We start from the raw sequence: 20,371 nt of genomic DNA, 5'->3' as shown, positions 1-20,371 counted from the left end.
TCACAACATATCTGAATTTATAACAAGTTATTTCAAGGTATCCAAGTTTCGAATTAAGCAAAGACAAGAAGGACACGTTTCTTGATAGACAAGCAAACAAGAGAGTGATTCAACGCAGCCTGAGACTTTTCAAAATATTATTAGCCTTCGGGGCCACGCACAGCATAGGTAAAAAAACTTACTCTAGATCAATTTATTTTTTGTTTTTTTGTCTGCAAACGAAGTGGTAAACATCATTAAAACTCACACATACAGCAAAGTTCTGGATTTCAACTCAAATAAAGGCGTTCAATCTAACAATTTCGACATTATCAGTTGAGCTAGGTTTTATTGATTATATCAATCAATATATTATTTTGTCTGTACACAAAGTAGTAAACACCACTAAAACTCACACATACTGTAAGGTTTTAGATTCGAACCCAAGTAAAGACGTTCAATTTAACAATTTCGACATTATCAGTTGAACTAGGCTTTAAAGATTATATCAATTGCTTTTATTCATATAAATGTATATTATTTTACAAAACAGAGAATGTTAGTATTAATATTTATGCAAGGGTGAGAATTGAATTCTCAACCTCCTTATCACTTAAACTTTTTAAGTCTCACATTTCAACTATCAAGCCATTTATATTTATTATTGGTTTATATAAGAGACGAAGCTGGAAGAAAAGAAAGAAAAAAAAAAGGTCATGGTCCCCTCCTATTTTTTTTATTTTTTTATACTAATATGCTATTATGATTTTTGTGTGATCTTCATATTGTATTGTACAATAAAACTTTTACGCCTCAATATATTAGGCCTTAAACACAATTATTAGGCTTAATTAACCACCCCTTCAAACAAAACAAAAAGGCTTAACTAATTGCATTAATCCTTAACAAGAATACTTAACCGTTAGAAAAAGAGAGTATATCTGCAATTTATAGAAGAACTCTAATATCCTTGACAAAACTCTAATTTCTGATTCTTTATTGCAATTTATCTCAAAAATTTCGACTGATTGCATGTGATTTTGTTTCCGCACTCTCAACCTACCATCAATTCACTACTTGAGATTTCATCGTGACTTGATCCTCCTATATTGTACGTTTGAATTCTTTTTACTAAACTATTCTTTTAAACTTGGTCCCCCTAAGCTTAATTCCTAACTCGTCCCTAATTGATATAATTGTTTCTAAGAGTTTAGGATATACTTGTATAAGTTTCTAAATGTTCCTATTGGAGGACATCTTTGATCCAAGAATCAATCCAATATCTTTAAGATACACTTTGCATTTATCATGTTGAAATATTATAGTCAGCCCCTTCTCCTGCAATTGCCCTATAGATTGTTCTTCAACTATGAGATGTACTACACACTAGGAATGAGTTGTATAATGCCTCCAATATTTCATATAAGATTACTCTCTCTCCTTCAAAGAACCATTTTTTATTACCACACATATGGTTACTACAACCTAAGTCCAAGAACTATGCCTTCTTCTTTGAAATTGCTTTATCTCGTTGTTGGATAATTGTCTTCCTCTGCCACACCCCTTTATCTTCCATCATATGTGATTTTCAAAGCATGTTCCTCTTCTGTGATCCTTCATTCTTTGCTCATACACCATCAATCTACAATTTGAAGCTCATCAATTGAAAGAGTGGTTACATCATTTGAATCTTCTATAGAATATACAATGTTCAAGTATTACACCAAAAAGAGAAAGAAAAAAAAAACACCAAAAACCACCAGCACCCTCAAAATGCCAAATCCCCTAATAACAGTTCCTCAAAGAACCAACACCGCCAACAGTGATCAATTTGGCACCCAATGGTGATTTTGCTTCAAGCGTTCAGCTTCGACCACCACTCAAGTTCCGGTCTATCGGAGGAGACATCACAACATCCTAAAAGGACCTGAGTCACAAACTTGCTCCCGACCTCGAATCAAAAGCGATCAGCCCAAAGACTCCCGAAACAAGGCAAAAAGGCACCCCTCAACTCACGAACCACCAGAACAAACACCTTAACCTGTCCAAAAACTCGACCCACCAATAACCCGATGCCAAAATTCAAAGACAGAGAAAAGGCGGAACAGTAGCGCAAAGCAAACCAGCTCAAACACAAACAAATCAAAACAAGCCACCATATCAACCTGCGTCACCACCACCTGAATAGACCAGCACACACCCCAGCCCTCGGCTAGGCAACTACAAACCACCACGATCCTTACAACGACGAATGATCCGGGAGTTGCGAAGAAGGAGGTTTAATCGTGAAGGACCTGCAGACCTCGCTCTTTCGAGCAACAACAACCAAGCAACCAAAACCTAAACCAAGAGCAGGAGGCCTCCAGCGGCATGGCTCCGAAGGAACAAAACGGCAACACCAACAAAACACAACCCCGACAACACAACGAAACCGACTCTGAGAAGAAAGTGAACCACCAAAAGGTTGAGGGAGATCTATAAAACCTCGACCTAGACAGAACACAACACCTAAAACACAAACACAACAAAACAAATACAAACAGAACAAAAAGACAGTTGAACAGAGAACCACCAAGAGGCTGAGGGAGATCTAAACAGCCTCGACCCTAGTCCCTTGACATAACACAACACTTAAAACACAACTACAACAAAACAAATACCAACTAAACAGAAGAAAAAAAAAACAGCTGAGCACAGAGAAGATCCGGAGCTCCTAAACACGACAACCGGCAGACACGAACCAAAAACAAAAACACAACTTCTAAAACCATCCTAGACTAAGGACAACATCAAAAACACACAAAAAATAAAAACATAAAAAAAAATAAAAAAAAACAATAGCCTCCAAGAACAAAACACCCTCTCGAAGACGTTGGAAGCTCACTCCTTCACCAACGGTGCGGAGAGAAAACAGATCGATCAACCGTCTCTTCATCTTTCATCCCTCATGCTTCTGTTTTATGGAATCCCATATATCCTTCGATGTTTCTTGGTTAAGAATCGTTTTAAGAATGTTTTGATCTATAGATTAAAATAGACAATTCTTGGCTTTAAAATCCTTCAATTTGTTCTCGTCCATAATTTGATTTACTTCGGTGTTGGATTCGCCAGCGGTTGAGCACCCCATTTTTAATCAAAGTCTAGCACTCCCGCAAACGCAGAAGATTCTCCATTAGCATGGACCAATGACCATTGAATTTTGGTATCGCTAGTTGTTGGAAAATGCCTGTTTCCGTCATGATCATTCTTCAATTGCTTTCTATCCCACTTACTTAACACACTCAAAAACTGCGGTTTTATTTGATCAGGAGAAAGCAATCCAAGTACTTTCATCGATCATAATAATTTTATACATGCACAAAACAGTTATTGAGTAGGAAAAATTAAATCTGAAGCTAACTCAGCAAAAACATTACAATTGAGCTAGTAACTAAGATTACAATCACAGCCCAATAGGGCCAAAGCTAAAGTACTATCAACATTGCTCTACACTTGGAAATTTTAAGTACTTTTGGGCACGGAAACAACACAGGAAAAGATCTCGCCATCAATATGGAGTACTAAACGACCGGTGTTTTGGGCGCTAGAAAAAAGAGCACCGTTTAAATTTCTTCATTGAATGAAATACGGAAAATATTTAGTTGGTCACAACCAGAAATATTAATCACACTTAAACACACAAACATAAAATATATATCTTTTCAATATTTTAGTAAAAAGAAAATATTGAGTATTCTTTTTCTACTTTTTTTTACTATTTATGTAAGTGTGCCAGAAAATATTGGTTACCACACAAGTCTTGCTCTTACACCAAAAAAACACAAGTCTTGCTCATGTAACACATGCTTTAGACAAACTAATTTTCAAGCTAAAAAACAGACCAATCACATGTTTTAACAAGCGTAAATACAAATAAAATTAGAATATTGTTAAGGAGTATTCTATAAACATTGTTCAAAGGTTTCACTAAAGGAATGTTTAATTTAAAATACAAATTGTTATTTTTATCAATACAATAATTACACAACTTTTTAATATAAAACTTAAAAAGACACGTTAGCTTTCTCAGTAAAACTGATCATAATTGCACAAGAAAAAAAACTTGGTGCGTGCAATATTTATGTATTTGTAGCAACACGTCTAGGAAAAACTCATCCCCTAATGCGACAAATATACCTATTGATCTACTTAGTGCCGTATACCATTTTTTTTCAATATTTCACACTACTGTGAATTAAATTATTCCCACAAAGCGTCACGCAAGTAAATTGTATTTTATTTCAACATCTTCATAAAGTTGTTGCAAAAACCACATGTTCTCATCGTTCCACAACGAGTCACCATCACAAGCACCGCTCTTCTCCTGTTCTGAAACCTGCTGGTTATTGAAACTTGACCATAGTTTTGAACCTTCATGGCCCAAAAGCTCCGAAGAATCATTTTGGTCCGAATTTGAAGCAACTTGGAATTCTACTGATGAAGAGTCCGAGGAAATACCACTGATTCCTGAAACTGAACTTTGCAATGTGTTTTGGTGAAGAAGGATATGTGATCCGTTTGGATTATTCGTGTCGGGGAATTGTGGTGCGGGTTGAATTTGTTCGAGTAATCGGGGCATCCAAACGTGACGCAATACATCTCTGAACTGTTTGCTGTTTACATCACATTTGAGTTGCTTTGCTTGTTTGATCACTCTTGTTCTCCAATAGTTTTTTATTTCATTGTCCGTTCTACCTGGTAGATGTTGTGCAATTTTCGACCACCTATTAAAAAACAAACATATTATTAGGTCTTTACCGTGTATCTAATTAATCTTTATAAAATAAACTTGTAAGGTGAAATATGTCACTCTTTATAGACTCTAATCTTTCGTTTTTTCCAGTACATATGTGTATGCATTATAGGTTCATGTTTTTTGAATTTAAAAAACAATGATATTATTATGTATACCTATTGCCCCAGCGAGAGTGGAGGTCAAGAATCAATATCTGTTCTTGAAGTGTGATATTTCCACGACGTAAATCGGGACGCAAGTAGTTTAACCACCTTAATCTACAACTTTTACCACTTCTCCTCAAACCTGTATAATTAATTAGTTTTGTTTAGAATAGATTATGAGAATCAATAAGCTATTCATGCAGCTATGTCATAAGCTAATAAATAAAAGAGCTAGAAGAAAATATATAAATATATACATGCCTGCAGAAGATGCAAGGGTATTCCAGTGACCTTCACCGTGTATTGTAATGTAATCAACCAGAATGGTGTCCTCTTCTAACGTCCAAGGACCTTTTCTTACCCCTGTCTCATTTTCCTTTGCAGACCCACCTTTCTGAACCTTAATATCCATACCTCTCATGTATGTGTAGCTCTCAATAATTGTTACTGAAATTAAAAGTGATTTAGTTTTGTGAAAGGAAGAACAAACAGTATGAAATATATATGAGAAACGAAGAAACGTGTAAGATTTTGATTTAATTGATGGTTTCACTTATTGGGGGCATGTGGAGTTATTGTGTATATATAATAATAGAGTCGGATAAGGATAGGTATACTTCAAGGTTTGCACTAGTCTACAAAATATAAATTAAAAGGGTACGGAATAGTGACGACTTGGTACACGAATAATGCACCAGTTTGAGTAAATTTAATTAATATTACTACTTTAGGATTAAGATGGAACCAAGCTTATAGTTTGGGGTTTGACTGGTTGACTCTTTTGTTTATATTTTTGGTAAGTCATGCGCATGGAAATATTGATGTCAGTGAATACTCTTTTCACAATCTAAACTGATTTGGCTTTAGCTCTATCAGCTCACTGTTAAGAAAGACAAATTTTACTAAAAAATAATAATAGAATAAATTGTTATTGTAAATTTGTAATCTCATATTGTTATTCCCTAACTAATAATTAAACTCATGTGATTAATAAATTTTAATTGAGAAGGATTCTTTAGAAGATTTGAATTCAAATTCATATTCGGGCAGATGGAGACATTAATGAAAGTAAAAAAAAAATAAAAATTAGAGAGAACAATCAATTTAGTTATTATACTATCATTTTCTCATCAATTTGGTCTTAAAATTAATAAATTTAAGTAAAAAATCCATAATTTAAAAAAAAAAAAAAAAAAAAGGGACAAGCCAATCTAAATTGAGGAGAGTCAAACTTGGACCTTAAAAGTAATAGACGTTCAAACCAAAACCAACTAAAGTGAGTTTAAAAGAAATTCCATAAATTTTACTCTCATCCATCAATTTGATGATCTCTCAATTAATTAGTTTATGTATCAAATTGATGATGAAATTATAGTACAAGACATTTCACTTGATTTTAAAAGTTTAGGAATCAAATTGACAATTGATAGTTTATGAACTAAATTTACTTATTATTTATATTATGTGTGAGATTACCGTGTAATATTTGTTTTTTTTCAAAGCAACTATAGATTGTTGGTTAATAAAGGAGATTTTTTCCTTCTTTTTCCTACTAATCCAGAATGGCATTGACGGTAGAATGAGAAGCAACACTAACACAGCAGCCACCACCTTTTCACACAAGTGCATAAATTTATATCATTCACGATTCTTAAGTGTTTGTTTGTTTCATGTAATGTTGCATCCTGAGAATTACATTTGGGCACTAAAAAGCTTAGTAGTGAATAGAAAGACGAAGAAATAGACTTGTTGTGATTAACTCATTAATTAACGCAGGACTAGAAGGAAGAAAATTAGTTGCGATAATCATTGCACGTTTTCACTTTGACCAAAACACTAAGAATTGGAAACAATCCCATCGCAGTCGCACGATCATGTGGATTTGGTTAAATACTTCGTATTGTCTCAATAATAAACAAAAAATTGGTCAAAATGCCCATAAGACACGTTCAAGCTCCAAGTTTTCAAGGACATCATACCATCGACGACAATGTACGGTGAATTGTTCCCTCCATACCCAAGTTATATAAGTAAAAAAAATATCAAAGAAAGTTCATGTATTTGAATCAAATTTTAAATCTTCTATACCTCAACTCAATGTCTGTCATTCAATTGGCTAACTATTAAACTTGGTAATAGCTAATAAGAATATAATGGAGAATCACCTTAGACCATTTTGTGTGCATCCTTCATTGAAAATGGAGGATAACCATTTGACCATAATCTCTTTTATTCCATAATCGAATCACACCGCTAAGATGGTCTCATGAATGTATTTGACCATCATGGTCCTATGTGCATATAACCATTGATTAGCATCTATTGTTGTACACACTGTAAAATTAGAACCTCTCTGACAAACATTTGCTTGTTTAATCTAGATTCAAACAACCTTTTTGGCAAAAACATGTAGGATCGTGTTTTTTTTCTTCTTTGTGAAAGTGGAAACGTGGATTATAAGTCTAAACAAAAAAAAATTAATTAATTAATTCCGTATAAGTGGAAACATTGATTTTTTGAAATTATTTTCACTATTTTAGAATAATTATAATCTTTTAATAAATAATAATTTGTATTGACTTATATTATTGATACTAAAACTAATGAAGGAAAATATTGCTGATCGAGACTAAAGTTGAAGAAATGTTTCATACATACGATAAAATGAAATTAAAAAAAATTATAGAGACTCAAAATATATTTAATCCAGTTTAATACTATAATTTTATGAAAATTAGAATTTATGAATTGCATCCTAAAAAATAACTAAACTATTTTTACATTCTTTTAAGGTTTTTTTGATAACCTTCTGATTCCTTAGAGAAATGAGTTTTCGATTATGATGTAAGTATAGTCAGATAAATTATTTCATCTAATAATTGAAATTGGATTTTCCTAAATGACTCGTCATATGACGGAGTTCATTAATCACTTAAACTCAATTGTTTAGTTTGATTTATTTATACATTATTTGCATCAAAGGGTTAAATGCTTCTTATGTTGTATTATTAAAGTGTGTTCGATAACTTTGAATCAATAGTTCTTCAAATTTCGTGACTACGAAATAATTTATTTTTTATTTCTTTAAATTTATAATTCACGTTTCCACTTTCACCAAAAAATATATATCATGATGACATGTTTTCGTTAAAAAGGTTTTTTGAATCTAAAACATGAAACAAGCAAATTATTTATATTCGCTCAGGTTCTAGTTTTAAAGTGTGTGCGATAAATGTTAATCAATGGTTATTTGCACATGGAACTATGATAGTCAAATACATTCATGAGACCAACCTAAACATCACCCTTATTGTTAGGGATAAATTACCCCCAATTCATAAAAGAATAATGCAAGCATCGCCTTCTTGAACAATATCACTCACCTATAAAAAGGAGCAGTCCATATGTAACCTATAACAAGATCGATGATGACATGACTTCTAACATCATCCCTCGCCTACACAACACTTCTCTTGGTATGTATTGTATGAACCAAAACCACCACATCATGTCTCACCTGCATCGCTACTTGACTTCCACGGGGATTTACCAGGGCCGACCCTGTGCAAGTGCATCAAGGTCCTTGGCACAAGGCTTCAAACTCAAAGGAGCCTCAAAATTTGGAAGAAAAAAAAAACTACACTTGTATCTATGGACAAAATATGTCACTAAATGTCATTTTCTGTAAGTTAAAGTATATAGTTCAACTATTTTGTTGTCAATTATACATTGTTCATAGGCAAATGTCTATTTGTTTGGGTAAAAGTCATTTTTGAACCATTATTTGTATATTTATTGAATGTAGATGTTTGTCACTCTAAATTAATGTGAGATTTTTTTTCAATACTTTTTAAATGAAAATTGTCAAGATTACAACGGGGACTCCAAATTATCGGAGACGACCCTACGATTTACCACAATACTCACCTTTACAACTTAAACATGACTTTGAAGTCTATAATATGTCTCATTCGAGTTTTAAAAAAAAAAAAACCTCCTGCTACTTCATTTTTTCCAATCAATGTCTTCCAAGTTTAAGATAACTTTTTCAATACCATTGTTTGTATCTCATCCATTGGGATGTCTCTAAGTCTAACCATGATGATGTTATGGACGACGATGATAATGATGAAACTAACATTGATATCAATCTAGAATCAACACCACAACCACACAAACATGGTAGAATAAAGGTGAAATTGTTCATATTAAGAACATAGAGTTATCGTTGTGAATAGGAGCAGATCTTGTTATGAAACCTCGTCTCACCATTAGGAGCTTTATAATAGTAATATTAATTTGTTTTCAATTAGCAAAAGTTTAGTTGTTTGATATATATTATAGGTAAAGTTTTTGAAATATTTAAGGTTATAGTTTAACCTTTTAAAAATTAAACGATGGCATTGTACATATTTTTTTTAATGAAGCAAAGTTGTACATAGAAGCCACAACTTTACTACTTTTTTAAAAAAATTGCAATGACTTTACTAATAAAAAAGGTTTAAATATGATTTTGATCGTTGTAATTATATGTTTTTGATTTTAGTGTTTATGTGTTTTTGGGTTTGGTTTCAGTCACATGACATATTATATTGCTTCATATATGATGTTAACTAAAATCAATGGTTTTTTGAATTTGCATGACTCAACACCCTAACAAAAACAAACTTACATGAACAAAAACAATAAACAACATCATTGCAAAGATAAAACCAAGAAAAGAAGATAGATAAATAGTAATTTACCTTAAATTTGAAAGTGCGCTATTTTTTTTTGGTTAACTCGACTCTAGTCATCTAAAATTCGATCTAAAATAATTAAAATCTCGTCAATAATTGTTCTAAAGATAATTCGTCATTAAATTTGAAATATGCATTATTTTTTTTTGAGAAATGCTAACCGGTGCTCCCGGGGCACTGGTTAAGGGTATGAAAAAGGAAACTATATAGTAGTTAATGCATTGAAATTATGTAATTAATTTATAATAATGTCAAAAACAGTTTTCTTTTATGGTAATAATTCTTATGGTATGCTTAACCAGTGCCCCGAGGGCACCGGTTAGCAGGACCCTTTTTTTTTTAGATAGACGAAATGGTAATATGATTATGAACTCATACACAAATGGAGGTACAAGGTTTGAATCTCGATCATGGTATCCAGTCTAACAATTTCGACATTTTAAACTAGGACTTGTGGATAAATGTGCACTATTTCTAATAATTAAGTTAAAAATTAGCACTAATATAATAAAATAAAATCAATAAATAAATAGATTCTAAATTTTTCTTATTTTCTTATAGTTACATTAACACAAACCTCGCTCATCCTAATTAGCTGGTAAATGGAGTAATTCATTTTCAATCTTCCTCAACTCACCACTGTCCCTAACCATCACCTTCACAACTTTCAAATGTTCCTTCGGCATTACACTTCCAAATCACCATTCACCTCCATCCTCCGCCGCCTCTCCACCTTCAATCCAAACGACGACGTTCACAAAGTCTACACCATTCTCACCACCACCTCTTCACCCGAAACCCTAAAACAATCCCTAAAATCCACCCAAATTTTCCTCTCTAACGAATTAATCGACCAAGTTCTCAAACGCGTTCGCTTTGGCCATGCAAACCCTAATCAAACCCTTGAATTCTTCCGTTACACTGGCAGAAGAAAAGGCTTTTACCACACCGCTTATTCCCTTGACACAATGCTCTACATTCTCGGTAGAAGCCGCATGTTTGATCATGTTTGGGAGCTTCTAATCGAAGCGCGGCGAAAAGATCAAAATGTGATTACGCCAAGAACTGTTATGGTTGTTTTGGGTAGAGTTGCTAAGGTTTGTTCCGTTAGACAAACGGTTGAAACGTTTAGGAAGTTTAAGAAGATTGTGCCTGATTATGGTGTGAATTGTTTTAATGCCTTGTTGAGAACGCTTTGTCAAGAGAAAAGTATGACTGATGCTAGAAATGTTTATCATAGTTTGAAGCATAATTTTCGTCCTAATTTGCAGACTTTTAATATACTTCTTTCGGGTTGGAAAAATGTGGAAGATGCTGAGTTGTTTGTTAATGAGATGAAGGAAATGGGAGTTGAACCGGATGTTGTAACGTATAATAGTTTGGTGGATGTTTATTGTAAAGGGAGGGAAATTGAGAAGGCATATAAGGTGTTCGATGAAATGCGTGAAAAGGATTTGTCGCCGGATGTGATTACTTATACTAGTGTTATTGGTGGGTTGGGGTTGGTTGGTCAGCCGGATAAAGCTAGAGATGTTTTGAAGGAAATGAAGGAGTATGGTGTTTACCCTGATGTTCCGGCGTACAATGCTGCTATTAGGAATTATTGTATTGCGAAGAGGCTTGGTATTGCTTTTGAATTGGTGGATGAGATGGTGAACAAAGGTTTGAGTCCGAATGCCACTACTTACAATTTGTTCTTCAGGGTTTTTTATTGGTCTAATGATTTACAGAGTTCATGGAACTTGTACAAGAGGATGATGGGTGAGGGATGTCTTCCGTATACGCAGTCTTGTATGTTTTTGATAAGGTTGTTTAAGAGGCATGAAAAGATGGAGATGGCATTGCAGTTATGGGGTGAGATGGTGGAGAAGGGTTTCGGGTCATATACCTTAGTTTCTGATGTGCTGTTTGACATGCTTTGTGATATGGGGAAATTGATGGAAGCGGAGAAATGTTTCTTGGAGATGATCGAGAAGGGGCAGAGGCCAAGCAATGTTTCCTTTAAGAGAATCAAGGTTCTTATGGAACTAGCAAATAAACATGAGGCCATTCAGAACTTGACGCAGAAAATGGCGATATTTGGGCGACCACTGCAAGTTCATGAAAGAGTTGCTACACCAATAGGAGAAATGGGGGAGTTGGACAATAGAGGGAACATACGACAGAGGGACAAGTGGCCAAAGGAAGAGTTAGAAGAGACACAAGGAAGAAGCTCCTTAACAGAATGATAATTGATTCTGTACACTAGTTGTCATACATTTTGCACAATAAAACTGAATTCTGGAAAGTTATGCTATATTTCACTTGCGACATGTTCGTCATGCTTTCAAGATCAGGAAAAAAAGAGGCTTTTTTACTTCAATTCTGATATTGGCTAGTGACTTTCTGGCATTGCTTTTCCATTGAAATTGTTTTAGACGGCCTTCAAATCAAAAGGTTTGATTTGATTATTTCAAGGGTTAACTTCTCATCTGGAATTTTGATGAGATAGTTGCGGTTTCTTAAGAGAAGATTTGTACGAAATTATGACAGGTAAAATGAACTTGTGAGTTTTGACATGGTTATGTCTGTATTGAAACTGTCAATTTTAATCACGAGCGCGAAAGCACTTTCATGAGGTAAACTGGTTGTATGAGTTATATCATGCTTTCGAAGGCAAGCTATTCCAGGGTTGATGGAATCTAAGAAGTACGAACAGTGTGATCCAAGTTAGTAATGCCTCTCCTACTCTTACCTACAGAACATGGACTGTGGGAAAAAAGTAAATCATATTGTTCAATGCTGCACCTGTGTCATTTTTTTGTCGTTGCAATGTTGTAATAAAACATATTTCCCTTTTGAAGATTCTTGGGTCCTTCCTTGCGGAACAATTTATGTAAAGAGTGTTGCTATTGTCATACAACCTTCAATATTTCAATGACATTTGTTCTTATTGTCTCCCTTCAATTCATGTACTGACTCTTCAATTGAACAGACTCAAATGGTGTTATATTGAGTGACACATGCTTTTTAGTATCTTGAAAAACTGGGGATGAACAAGAGCTCAAAACCCGGTAGCCATTTAAATTAAAGTTGTCAAATGCCCAAGCCTTTAAGTTTGTAAACGTTTTCAATTTAATCCTTCGGTTAACCAAACGTTACAAAAACGATGATGAGTCAAGGATGGATGCTCTTGGATTGTTTTATATTTTAAGATGAGAGGATACATGTCACATCATACACTTAACTTCTACATCATCGTTTTTGTAATATTTGGTTAACAACATGACTAAATTGAAAACGTTTACAAATTTAAAAGACTCGTGTGTGACCAAAATAACTTAACCAATTTGTTACAAATCTCAAAGTTAAACAACTTATATGTTACCAAAATAACGTAAAGACAAATCTGTTACAAACCTTAAACTTAAAAAACCCTTATTGTAAGCCTAAATAAAAATCATGAGAGCAAAATTGAATATAAAATAATTAATAGTGATAAAAAATGAAATTGCGAGATAAAAAATGTTTTTTAATAATCAAATAAGTTATAGGAATTTTTTTTTCAAGTAGTCTAATGGTTAGAAATTCATATTTTTTAAGGTGGATGAATATTATGTTCGAGGTTCGAAATCAAACAATTGCATATATATATTATGTAATGTTCTTACCAACTAAGTCGGGACATTTTTTTTTAGAGAAATCGAAAACGTATTTCCATAGACGGTTGTTGATGGAGTATGGTTTCTTTGCAAAAGCGCCATTATGGAAACCAACTTGGTAAATTGTATTTTGGCTACAATTGTTTCAATCAAATAATGGAAACTTATCAATTACTTACATCCAACAAATTGGTTATAAATTTGTTGAAATTTTTTTGAAAATTTTAAATCTGATAAAATAATTTTACCAGTTATCATCCTTGTTTAAATAGTAGTATTTTGTAATCCTTGATGGCTGCATAATAATGAAATTAAATACAATATAAGTCGGCATATTTGTTGACGACCTGGTAACTAAAAGCCAGCATGTTTCTTGTAAGAATGTTTATATGATGAAGTTGGTGTAGCAGGCTAGCAGCCAATAGTAACCGCGCTTTCCCCAATTATTTACCAATTGATATATGAATATAGTATATACTCCATGTCCATCTAATTGAGCATAGCCTCCAAAACCAGAAGAAGAGTTCAAAAGTGGATTGCTTCAACTTCTGTCTAAAATTGAAGGCTGCAGCCAAACACGTTTTTGTTTACAAAGTAATACCTACTCTCATCTCTTCCCCTTCACCATAATATATTCCCCAACCTATATATATACACTAATGAGGCAGAGGCAGATATCTCCACCTCAACCTTAATTCATATCCAACAACAACTATATACTTGCATACCATTCTATTCCTTAGTCTCACACTACTTAATTAGAAGACTAATACTAAAAAACCAAATTACATATATCTACTACTTAATTCAATTGAGAGATAGAGCATATACTATAAGCTAACAATGGTTAAAATGCATGCAATACTCTCTATAGCTACCTTGGTTATAGTTATTCTCTCAGTTTCAACAACATTGGCATCATCAACATCTTTGAAGTATGGTTTCTACAAGACAACATGTCCATCCGCGGAGGCAATTGTTAGAAGAGCTGTAAACAAAGCTGTTTCACTCAACCCCGGCATCACTGCTGGTTTGATTAGAATGCATTTTCATGATTGCTTTGTCAGAGGATGTGATGGTTCTGTTTTATTAGATTCCATACCAGGTATTCGATCTGAGAGAGACCATCCTGCAAACAATCCAAGTTTACGTGGCTTTGAAGTAATCAACGAAGCTAAGGCACAAATAGAGGCTGCATGTCCTAAAACGGTGTCCTGTGCAGACATTCTTGCTTTTGCAGCTCGAGACAGTGCTCGCAAAGTTAGTGGCGGCAGAATAGACTACTCAGTACCATCAGGACGCAGAGATGGTCGAGTGTCTATCTTCGACGAAGTCACACAAAATTTACCACCACCAACTTTCAGTGCGGAGCAACTTATCGATAATTTTGATAGAAAAGGTTTGTCAGTAGATGAAATGGTTACACTTTCTGGTGCTCATTCTATTGGTGTCTCACATTGTTCTTCATTCTCAAAACGATTATACTCTTTCAATGCAACTTTTCCTCAAGATCCTTCTATGGACCCTGACTTTGCTAGGTTGTTGAGATCCAAGTGTCCGCCACCACAGTCACAACAATCACAGTCACAGATACAGAACCTAGACTCAACAGTGGCGTTTGATGGTTCCACGCCTAATGATTTGGACAACATGTACTATAAGAGGTTGAAGAATAACCGTGGTTTATTAACTTCGGATCAAATATTGGTTAATAGTGGCTTAACTAAGAGAATGGTGTTAAAAAATGCCAGACATGCTGCAATCTGGAATGTGAAGTTTGCCAAGGCAATGGTACATATGGGTAACTTGGATGTGTTGACAGGTTCTCAAGGTGAGATTAGGGAGTACTGCAGCGTTGTTAATTTTATTTAACTGCACCATATTTCTTGATCTTTCTAAAAGTTTGTCCATAAATGCAAAGATGTATACTTTCTTTCTTTTTCTTATCTATTCTTTGATATTATGATTGATTTTGTTTGTAATCATTCTTTATTTGTGTGTGACCGTTTGTACTCTTTATCAATTCAAGTGTATATGTGAAATCAAGTGTAATAAAACGTGAAAAGGTAGTGAATTACTACTCTTTGAATTATGTCTGTTGGATCCTTTCAAAATTTACTCCTTACAGATTTGGTTGTTTGATGACTTATTATCCAGTTGACCTCTTCAAATTGTATGAAAGAAAGAACAGAAGTGTTTCTCCATAATTATTCAAATTATATTTTAAAAATAAAACTTTGATGAAGGTAAAAAAATGTGCGTTTATTAGATATGATAGTCAAATTGCAAGTTGTTGAGCAGCTTTTGTTGTTTACTTTGTATCTTCATTCTTCAACAAAAACCTTGTTGAAAAGCAAAATTGAAGTAGCCTCTTCTGCTCATTGTCAAATTAACGTGATTAGATTTTGATCTGAAATTTCCTAAAGTATAAATTCCATTTAAAATAACAGTAGTAGTCCAATTGGAAAAAGACATTTTTAGTGAAAAACTTGTGTGAACTGTTAACCCCAAATATTTTTTTTCTAAGATATGCTAACCCATTTATAGTTTTCTACTATTTCACATGCCGACAATAGTTTTAAATTGTGGTTTGCAACACAATTGCGACCACAATATTACGGTTTTAGCTAGATGTTTCAGCAAAGGTGTCACAACTACAATGGTGACTTTATTTTCCCTCATTTAATCATAATATATTTTGTACCATAACCTGCAATTTAAAACCAAGCTGACAACCAAGAATGATCTCAAAAATGCATGAGGGAAAAATCTGGGAAGAATATTAAGTTTTTTTTTTTTGCTTTCACTATCAATAAATACATGTCGTAGCAGGGTATGTGAACTAGCGCAAGGCAGATCCTATAGACACGATGCATTGGTGAAGATATTAAGTCTTCAGTTTATTTAAAGCAAGCTGGAGAAGAAATGATATTTGAAGTGTTAATACTATTTTACCATAGGGGAGACAATGGGGTATTAAGCTCAAGCATGGCCAGGGGTATGCTAAATTGGTTTCTGAATGAACAATCTCTTTGCATTGTCTGATTGTGAGTTTGTAGGTTTTGTTCTTAAGAGTTTACTCTAGAATATTGCGAATGGAAAATGCCTCAATAGGTCAATATTATGTCAATTTACTATGATAAAATTTGATGTTATAGGGTTGATTTCAAATGTTAAGAATGTTTATCATCTTAAACGGTGCATATTTATCATCTGAAGAAGGAAAGTGATGGATTTTGAAATAGAATTTACAAATATATCATCTGAAGAAGGAAAGTGGTGGGGGATTTCAAAATAGAATTTAATTTTGTATACACCAAGAGCGTAGAATATTTTTACACATACATCCAATAAAATCGCATAAAAGTATATATTTTTTGAAATATTTTAAAAACCATCTTAAGAAAAGTAGCATCATATTGTGATTTGATTGGATATGTGTAAAAAAGTATTACATCATGAGTGTATAGATGAATGGTTGTTCTTGCTCTTAAGAATCTAATAGACAGACATAGACAAACATGTAAATAGGTAGCTTAAAATAATCAAATTAACTTCACAATCAGAAGGGTAAACTTTAAACAATACTATTTGGTTATACATGGGGAAAAAAAATCAAATTATTCCTCAGTAATAGACTGCAGTTCTTTTTTAAAACAAATAATACACTCGAGCAATGAAAATCTATGCAGGCAAGAAAACCAGATGCTGGAGATCTTAATCGCAGAAGTAAACTCAAGTTCTTGCACCTTTAACTAATAAATCTCTATGCCTGCAGCAAATCACCGCCCAAAAAGAGAAAGGCATTAGTTGGATTGTCATGTAAATTGAACTGCCAAGTTAGACAGAAAAGTTATTCAGTATTAACCTTGTTTGCAATGTTGTTTGAGAGCCAGTCAAGTCCTTCATAAAGTCCTTCACCAGATGTGGCACATGTGCTCTGGATGTACCTGCATGTACAGATCCATGGCGGTGAGAATGAGCAATGGAAGCAGGAAGATAAGGAAGGAGAAAAAAATGTTGAGAGCAAAATTTTGAGTTTACCAGTGACGCTGACGGAGAGAGTGAAGACCAAGCTTATCAGTTATCTCAGCAGCATTCATAGCATTTGGAAGATCTTGTTTGTTAGCAAAAACTAGAAGCACTGCATCTCTCAATTCATCCTGCCAAAGTATTATAAGCATCCAAAATGACGACCCACATAAATAATCAACCTTTCATTTTCACTCATTCAACATATAATTGGAAATCAAATAACCATAAATAACCAACCTTTCATTTTCACTTATTCAACATATATTTGGAAATCAAATAACCATAAATAATCAACCTTTCATTTTCACTCATTCAGCACATATTAATTTACCTCATTCAACATCCTGTGCAGCTCATCTCTAGCCTCAACAACACGGTCCCTGTCATTGCTATCAACCACAAAAATGAGTCCTTGTGTATTTTGGAAGTAATGTCTCCACAGAGGACGGATCTACAGGGAAAAACATGTCAATTGTCACAGCCATGTTGAGTAAAAAAGATCTAATATACTTCATGTAGTTGTCACTGCCGTGTTCAGTAAAACAAAATTTAATATACCTCGGAGATTATACATCATATCAAGAGGTCAAATGTAAGATAACTTGGGTCAAAGGGGCTCAAACTTATGATGCACCAACTCCATAAAGTTCGATTAGGTGATTGAGTAGATTGATCATACAAATTACATCAAGAGTGTTGAATTTAAGAAGTCAAAACGAGAATATTTCATTTCATACAGTTTACGATATCGATAACAAGACATGCATCACAAATAACAATTAACAACACAAACATGTGAAGATTATATGTATTTCGAATCACATCTGCATCTTAATCCATGGAAAAGATTACAACTATACCAATGCTTCAAATTGACCTCCAAGGGGAGTTTCACATAACATTCACAAACATACTTGCTCAAGGGGAGTTTCAGCCAATTAGCATGTTATAACATGAATAAAATCATTATGTACATTGTACTAAACCATAAACAAGCCCACCATAGAAGATGCAAAGAGAAAAATTACCTTGTCCTGACCTCCAACATCCCAGACAGTGAAGCTGATGTTCTTGTATTCCACTGTTTCCACATTGAACCCTACATATAGAAAATGATCCATTAGTACAATAAGCCATAATCACCATCAATGAAATTGATCCAATACAAACATAGTAGGATACATACCGATCGTAGGAATGGTTGTAACGATCTCTCCAAGCTTGAGCTTATAAAGAATAGTGGTCTTACCAGCTGCATCGAGACCTACCATAAGTATACGCATCTCTTTCTTGGCAAATAGCCGGCTAAACAGCTTCGTGAATGACAATCCCATTTTTCAAGTTTTCTGAATCCACACACACACAACTCAATTTTCTTCGATCCAAATTTCAATCGCAACAAATCAAATTTCAATCGCAACATATCAAATTTCAAACCAAAAAAGGAAATATATGCAGATGGAAGAGTATCGTAACATGATCTCACGTAAAATGGATACGAATCGGGTGGAATTGCAGGATTGAATAAACAAAATTAAAAAAAAGCAATACTGATTCAAAATCATGTGATCTCACGATATGCGATGTGGATCCAGCAATAACATGCATATGATAATTTAAATTGCGATAGTAAAGTACATACAAATCTAATGCAGTGGAAAATCAGAGATGGAGAATTTAAAATTAAGATTAAAGAAAATAAAGAGATCCAGAAGAGATATACAGATCTGGAAGAAGATGATAAGAGAAAAGAGAAGGAGAGAAGAGGTTACCTTGAAGAAGAGAGAAATGATTTGAGAAGAAGAAGAGCTCTTCTCCTTGTAACAAAGAGAATAAGAGAAAAAGAAGTTGGAGTTTCTATCGACGTCAGGCCTACGCGTATTTATAGAACGCTAGATCCAAATTGAGTAACGTGTTTAACCGGGGGTCTTTGTATTCTCTCATTGGAAAATTTGTCTTGAGAGATTTCTTTAGGCAGAGGCACACACGTAAAATACGAATTTGTCTCGGTAGTTAACTGTCGAGAAAAACTTTTGTAGTTAAGTGTCGAGTATTATGTTTTTATTTTTTTTGTTTTAATTCATTATGGATTGATATTTATGCATTAGTTAGTTGTTAATTCATATTTTTATGTTGTTTAATTATAGTAATTGTAGAGAACGCGGAAGATGTTCCGGGAGAAATGAAATCAAATTTTGTCGTAATTTCCGGAGATGTCAAACCCCCTAAGGTTGAAGCAAAATCAAACATTGATGGAGCTTTCGTCCATGTTGAAGCTTCAAAATATGTTGGCTCCGGTGTCCTCCCACTTCAAGCCCACGAGGTTGACACGGCTAGGTTTTTTCAGACGACGTTAAGTCGAAAGATAGAGAAGAATTGCTTGAGTGGGCACGTCGTCAAGCAAATAAGACGGGATTTACAATTGTTACACAAAGATCAAGCTTGATCAATCCAATGTTGCGCCTAGTGTGTGAAAGGAGTAGAGCTCACAAAGTGCCAAAAAAAAAAACCGAAGCATGCGAGAACGAGCTCAAGAAAATGTGGGTGTTTGTTCATGATTAGTGGATATCAAAGTAAGCAAACAAAGGAATGGGGATTGAACATTCTTAATGGAGTTCACAACCATGCGATGGAGCCGACTTTAGAAGGACACGTTCTTGCCGGTAAATTAAAGGAGGACGACAAGAAGATTGTACGTGACTTGACCAAGAGCAAGATGCTTCCAAGAAATATTTTGATACATTTGAATAACAAAAGACCACATTGCATGACAAATGTGAAGCAAGTGTACAATGAACATCAACAAATATGGAAGGCAAATAGAGATGACAAGAAGCCGTTGCAATATCTAATCTCGATGTTGGAGGAGCACAACTATACTTATTACTCAAGAACACAAAGTGAAAGTACTACAATCGAAGATATCTTTTGGGCTCATCCAACATCTGTTAAGTTGTTTAACAATTTTTCAACGGTTTTGGTTATGGACTCCACCTACAAAACCAACATGTACAAGATGCCAATGTTTGAGGTAGTTGG

General features: G+C 34.0%; 4 protein-coding genes across 4 annotated transcripts; 2 read left to right on the top strand and 2 right to left on the bottom strand.

Annotated features, from left to right (window-relative positions):
* Window positions 1–3,923: 3,923 nt before the first annotated feature.
* Window positions 3,924–5,465, bottom strand: LOC11413842 (transcription factor JAMYB). The gene is made up of 3 exons (XM_003591309.4): window positions 5,179–5,465; window positions 4,930–5,059; window positions 3,924–4,742 (listed from the first exon to the last, which is right to left on the bottom strand). Exons 1-3 carry the CDS (start codon window positions 5,336–5,338, stop codon window positions 4,235–4,237), a joined length of 798 nt encoding a protein of 265 aa, XP_003591357.1. The 5' UTR covers window positions 5,339–5,465; the 3' UTR covers window positions 3,924–4,234.
* A 4,774-nt stretch (window positions 5,466–10,239) lies between these two features.
* On the top strand, window positions 10,240–12,602 carry LOC11415936 (putative pentatricopeptide repeat-containing protein At1g02420). The gene has a single exon (XM_003591308.4). The coding sequence runs from the start codon at window positions 10,328–10,330 to the stop codon at window positions 11,882–11,884; it is 1,557 nt and encodes a 518-aa protein (XP_003591356.1). The 5' UTR covers window positions 10,240–10,327; the 3' UTR covers window positions 11,885–12,602.
* Window positions 12,603–13,793: 1,191 nt separating this feature from the next.
* LOC11413841 (peroxidase 5) lies at window positions 13,794–15,356 on the top strand. Its single transcript, XM_003591307.3, has one exon. It carries the CDS (start codon window positions 14,141–14,143, stop codon window positions 15,167–15,169), a length of 1,029 nt encoding a protein of 342 aa, XP_003591355.1. The 5' UTR covers window positions 13,794–14,140; the 3' UTR covers window positions 15,170–15,356.
* Window positions 15,357–16,809: 1,453 nt separating this feature from the next.
* LOC11408220 (ADP-ribosylation factor) lies at window positions 16,810–19,269 on the bottom strand. Its single transcript, XM_003591304.3, has 7 exons — window positions 19,105–19,269; window positions 18,519–18,678; window positions 18,361–18,431; window positions 17,664–17,783; window positions 17,342–17,460; window positions 17,166–17,247; window positions 16,810–17,069 (listed from the first exon to the last, which is right to left on the bottom strand). The coding sequence occupies exons 2-7, from the start codon at window positions 18,664–18,666 to the stop codon at window positions 17,064–17,066; spliced, it is 546 nt and encodes a 181-aa protein (XP_003591352.1). The 5' UTR covers window positions 18,667–18,678; window positions 19,105–19,269; the 3' UTR covers window positions 16,810–17,063.
* Between the last annotated feature and the right edge of the window lie 1,102 nt (window positions 19,270–20,371).

The sequence above is a fragment of the Medicago truncatula genome, chromosome 1 (assembly GCF_003473485.1).
Source record: "Medicago truncatula cultivar Jemalong A17 chromosome 1, MtrunA17r5.0-ANR, whole genome shotgun sequence".
In the NCBI taxonomy this organism is placed as follows: Eukaryota; Viridiplantae; Streptophyta; class Magnoliopsida; order Fabales; family Fabaceae; genus Medicago; species Medicago truncatula.
This window is presented reverse-complemented; position numbering and strand designations above follow the sequence as displayed.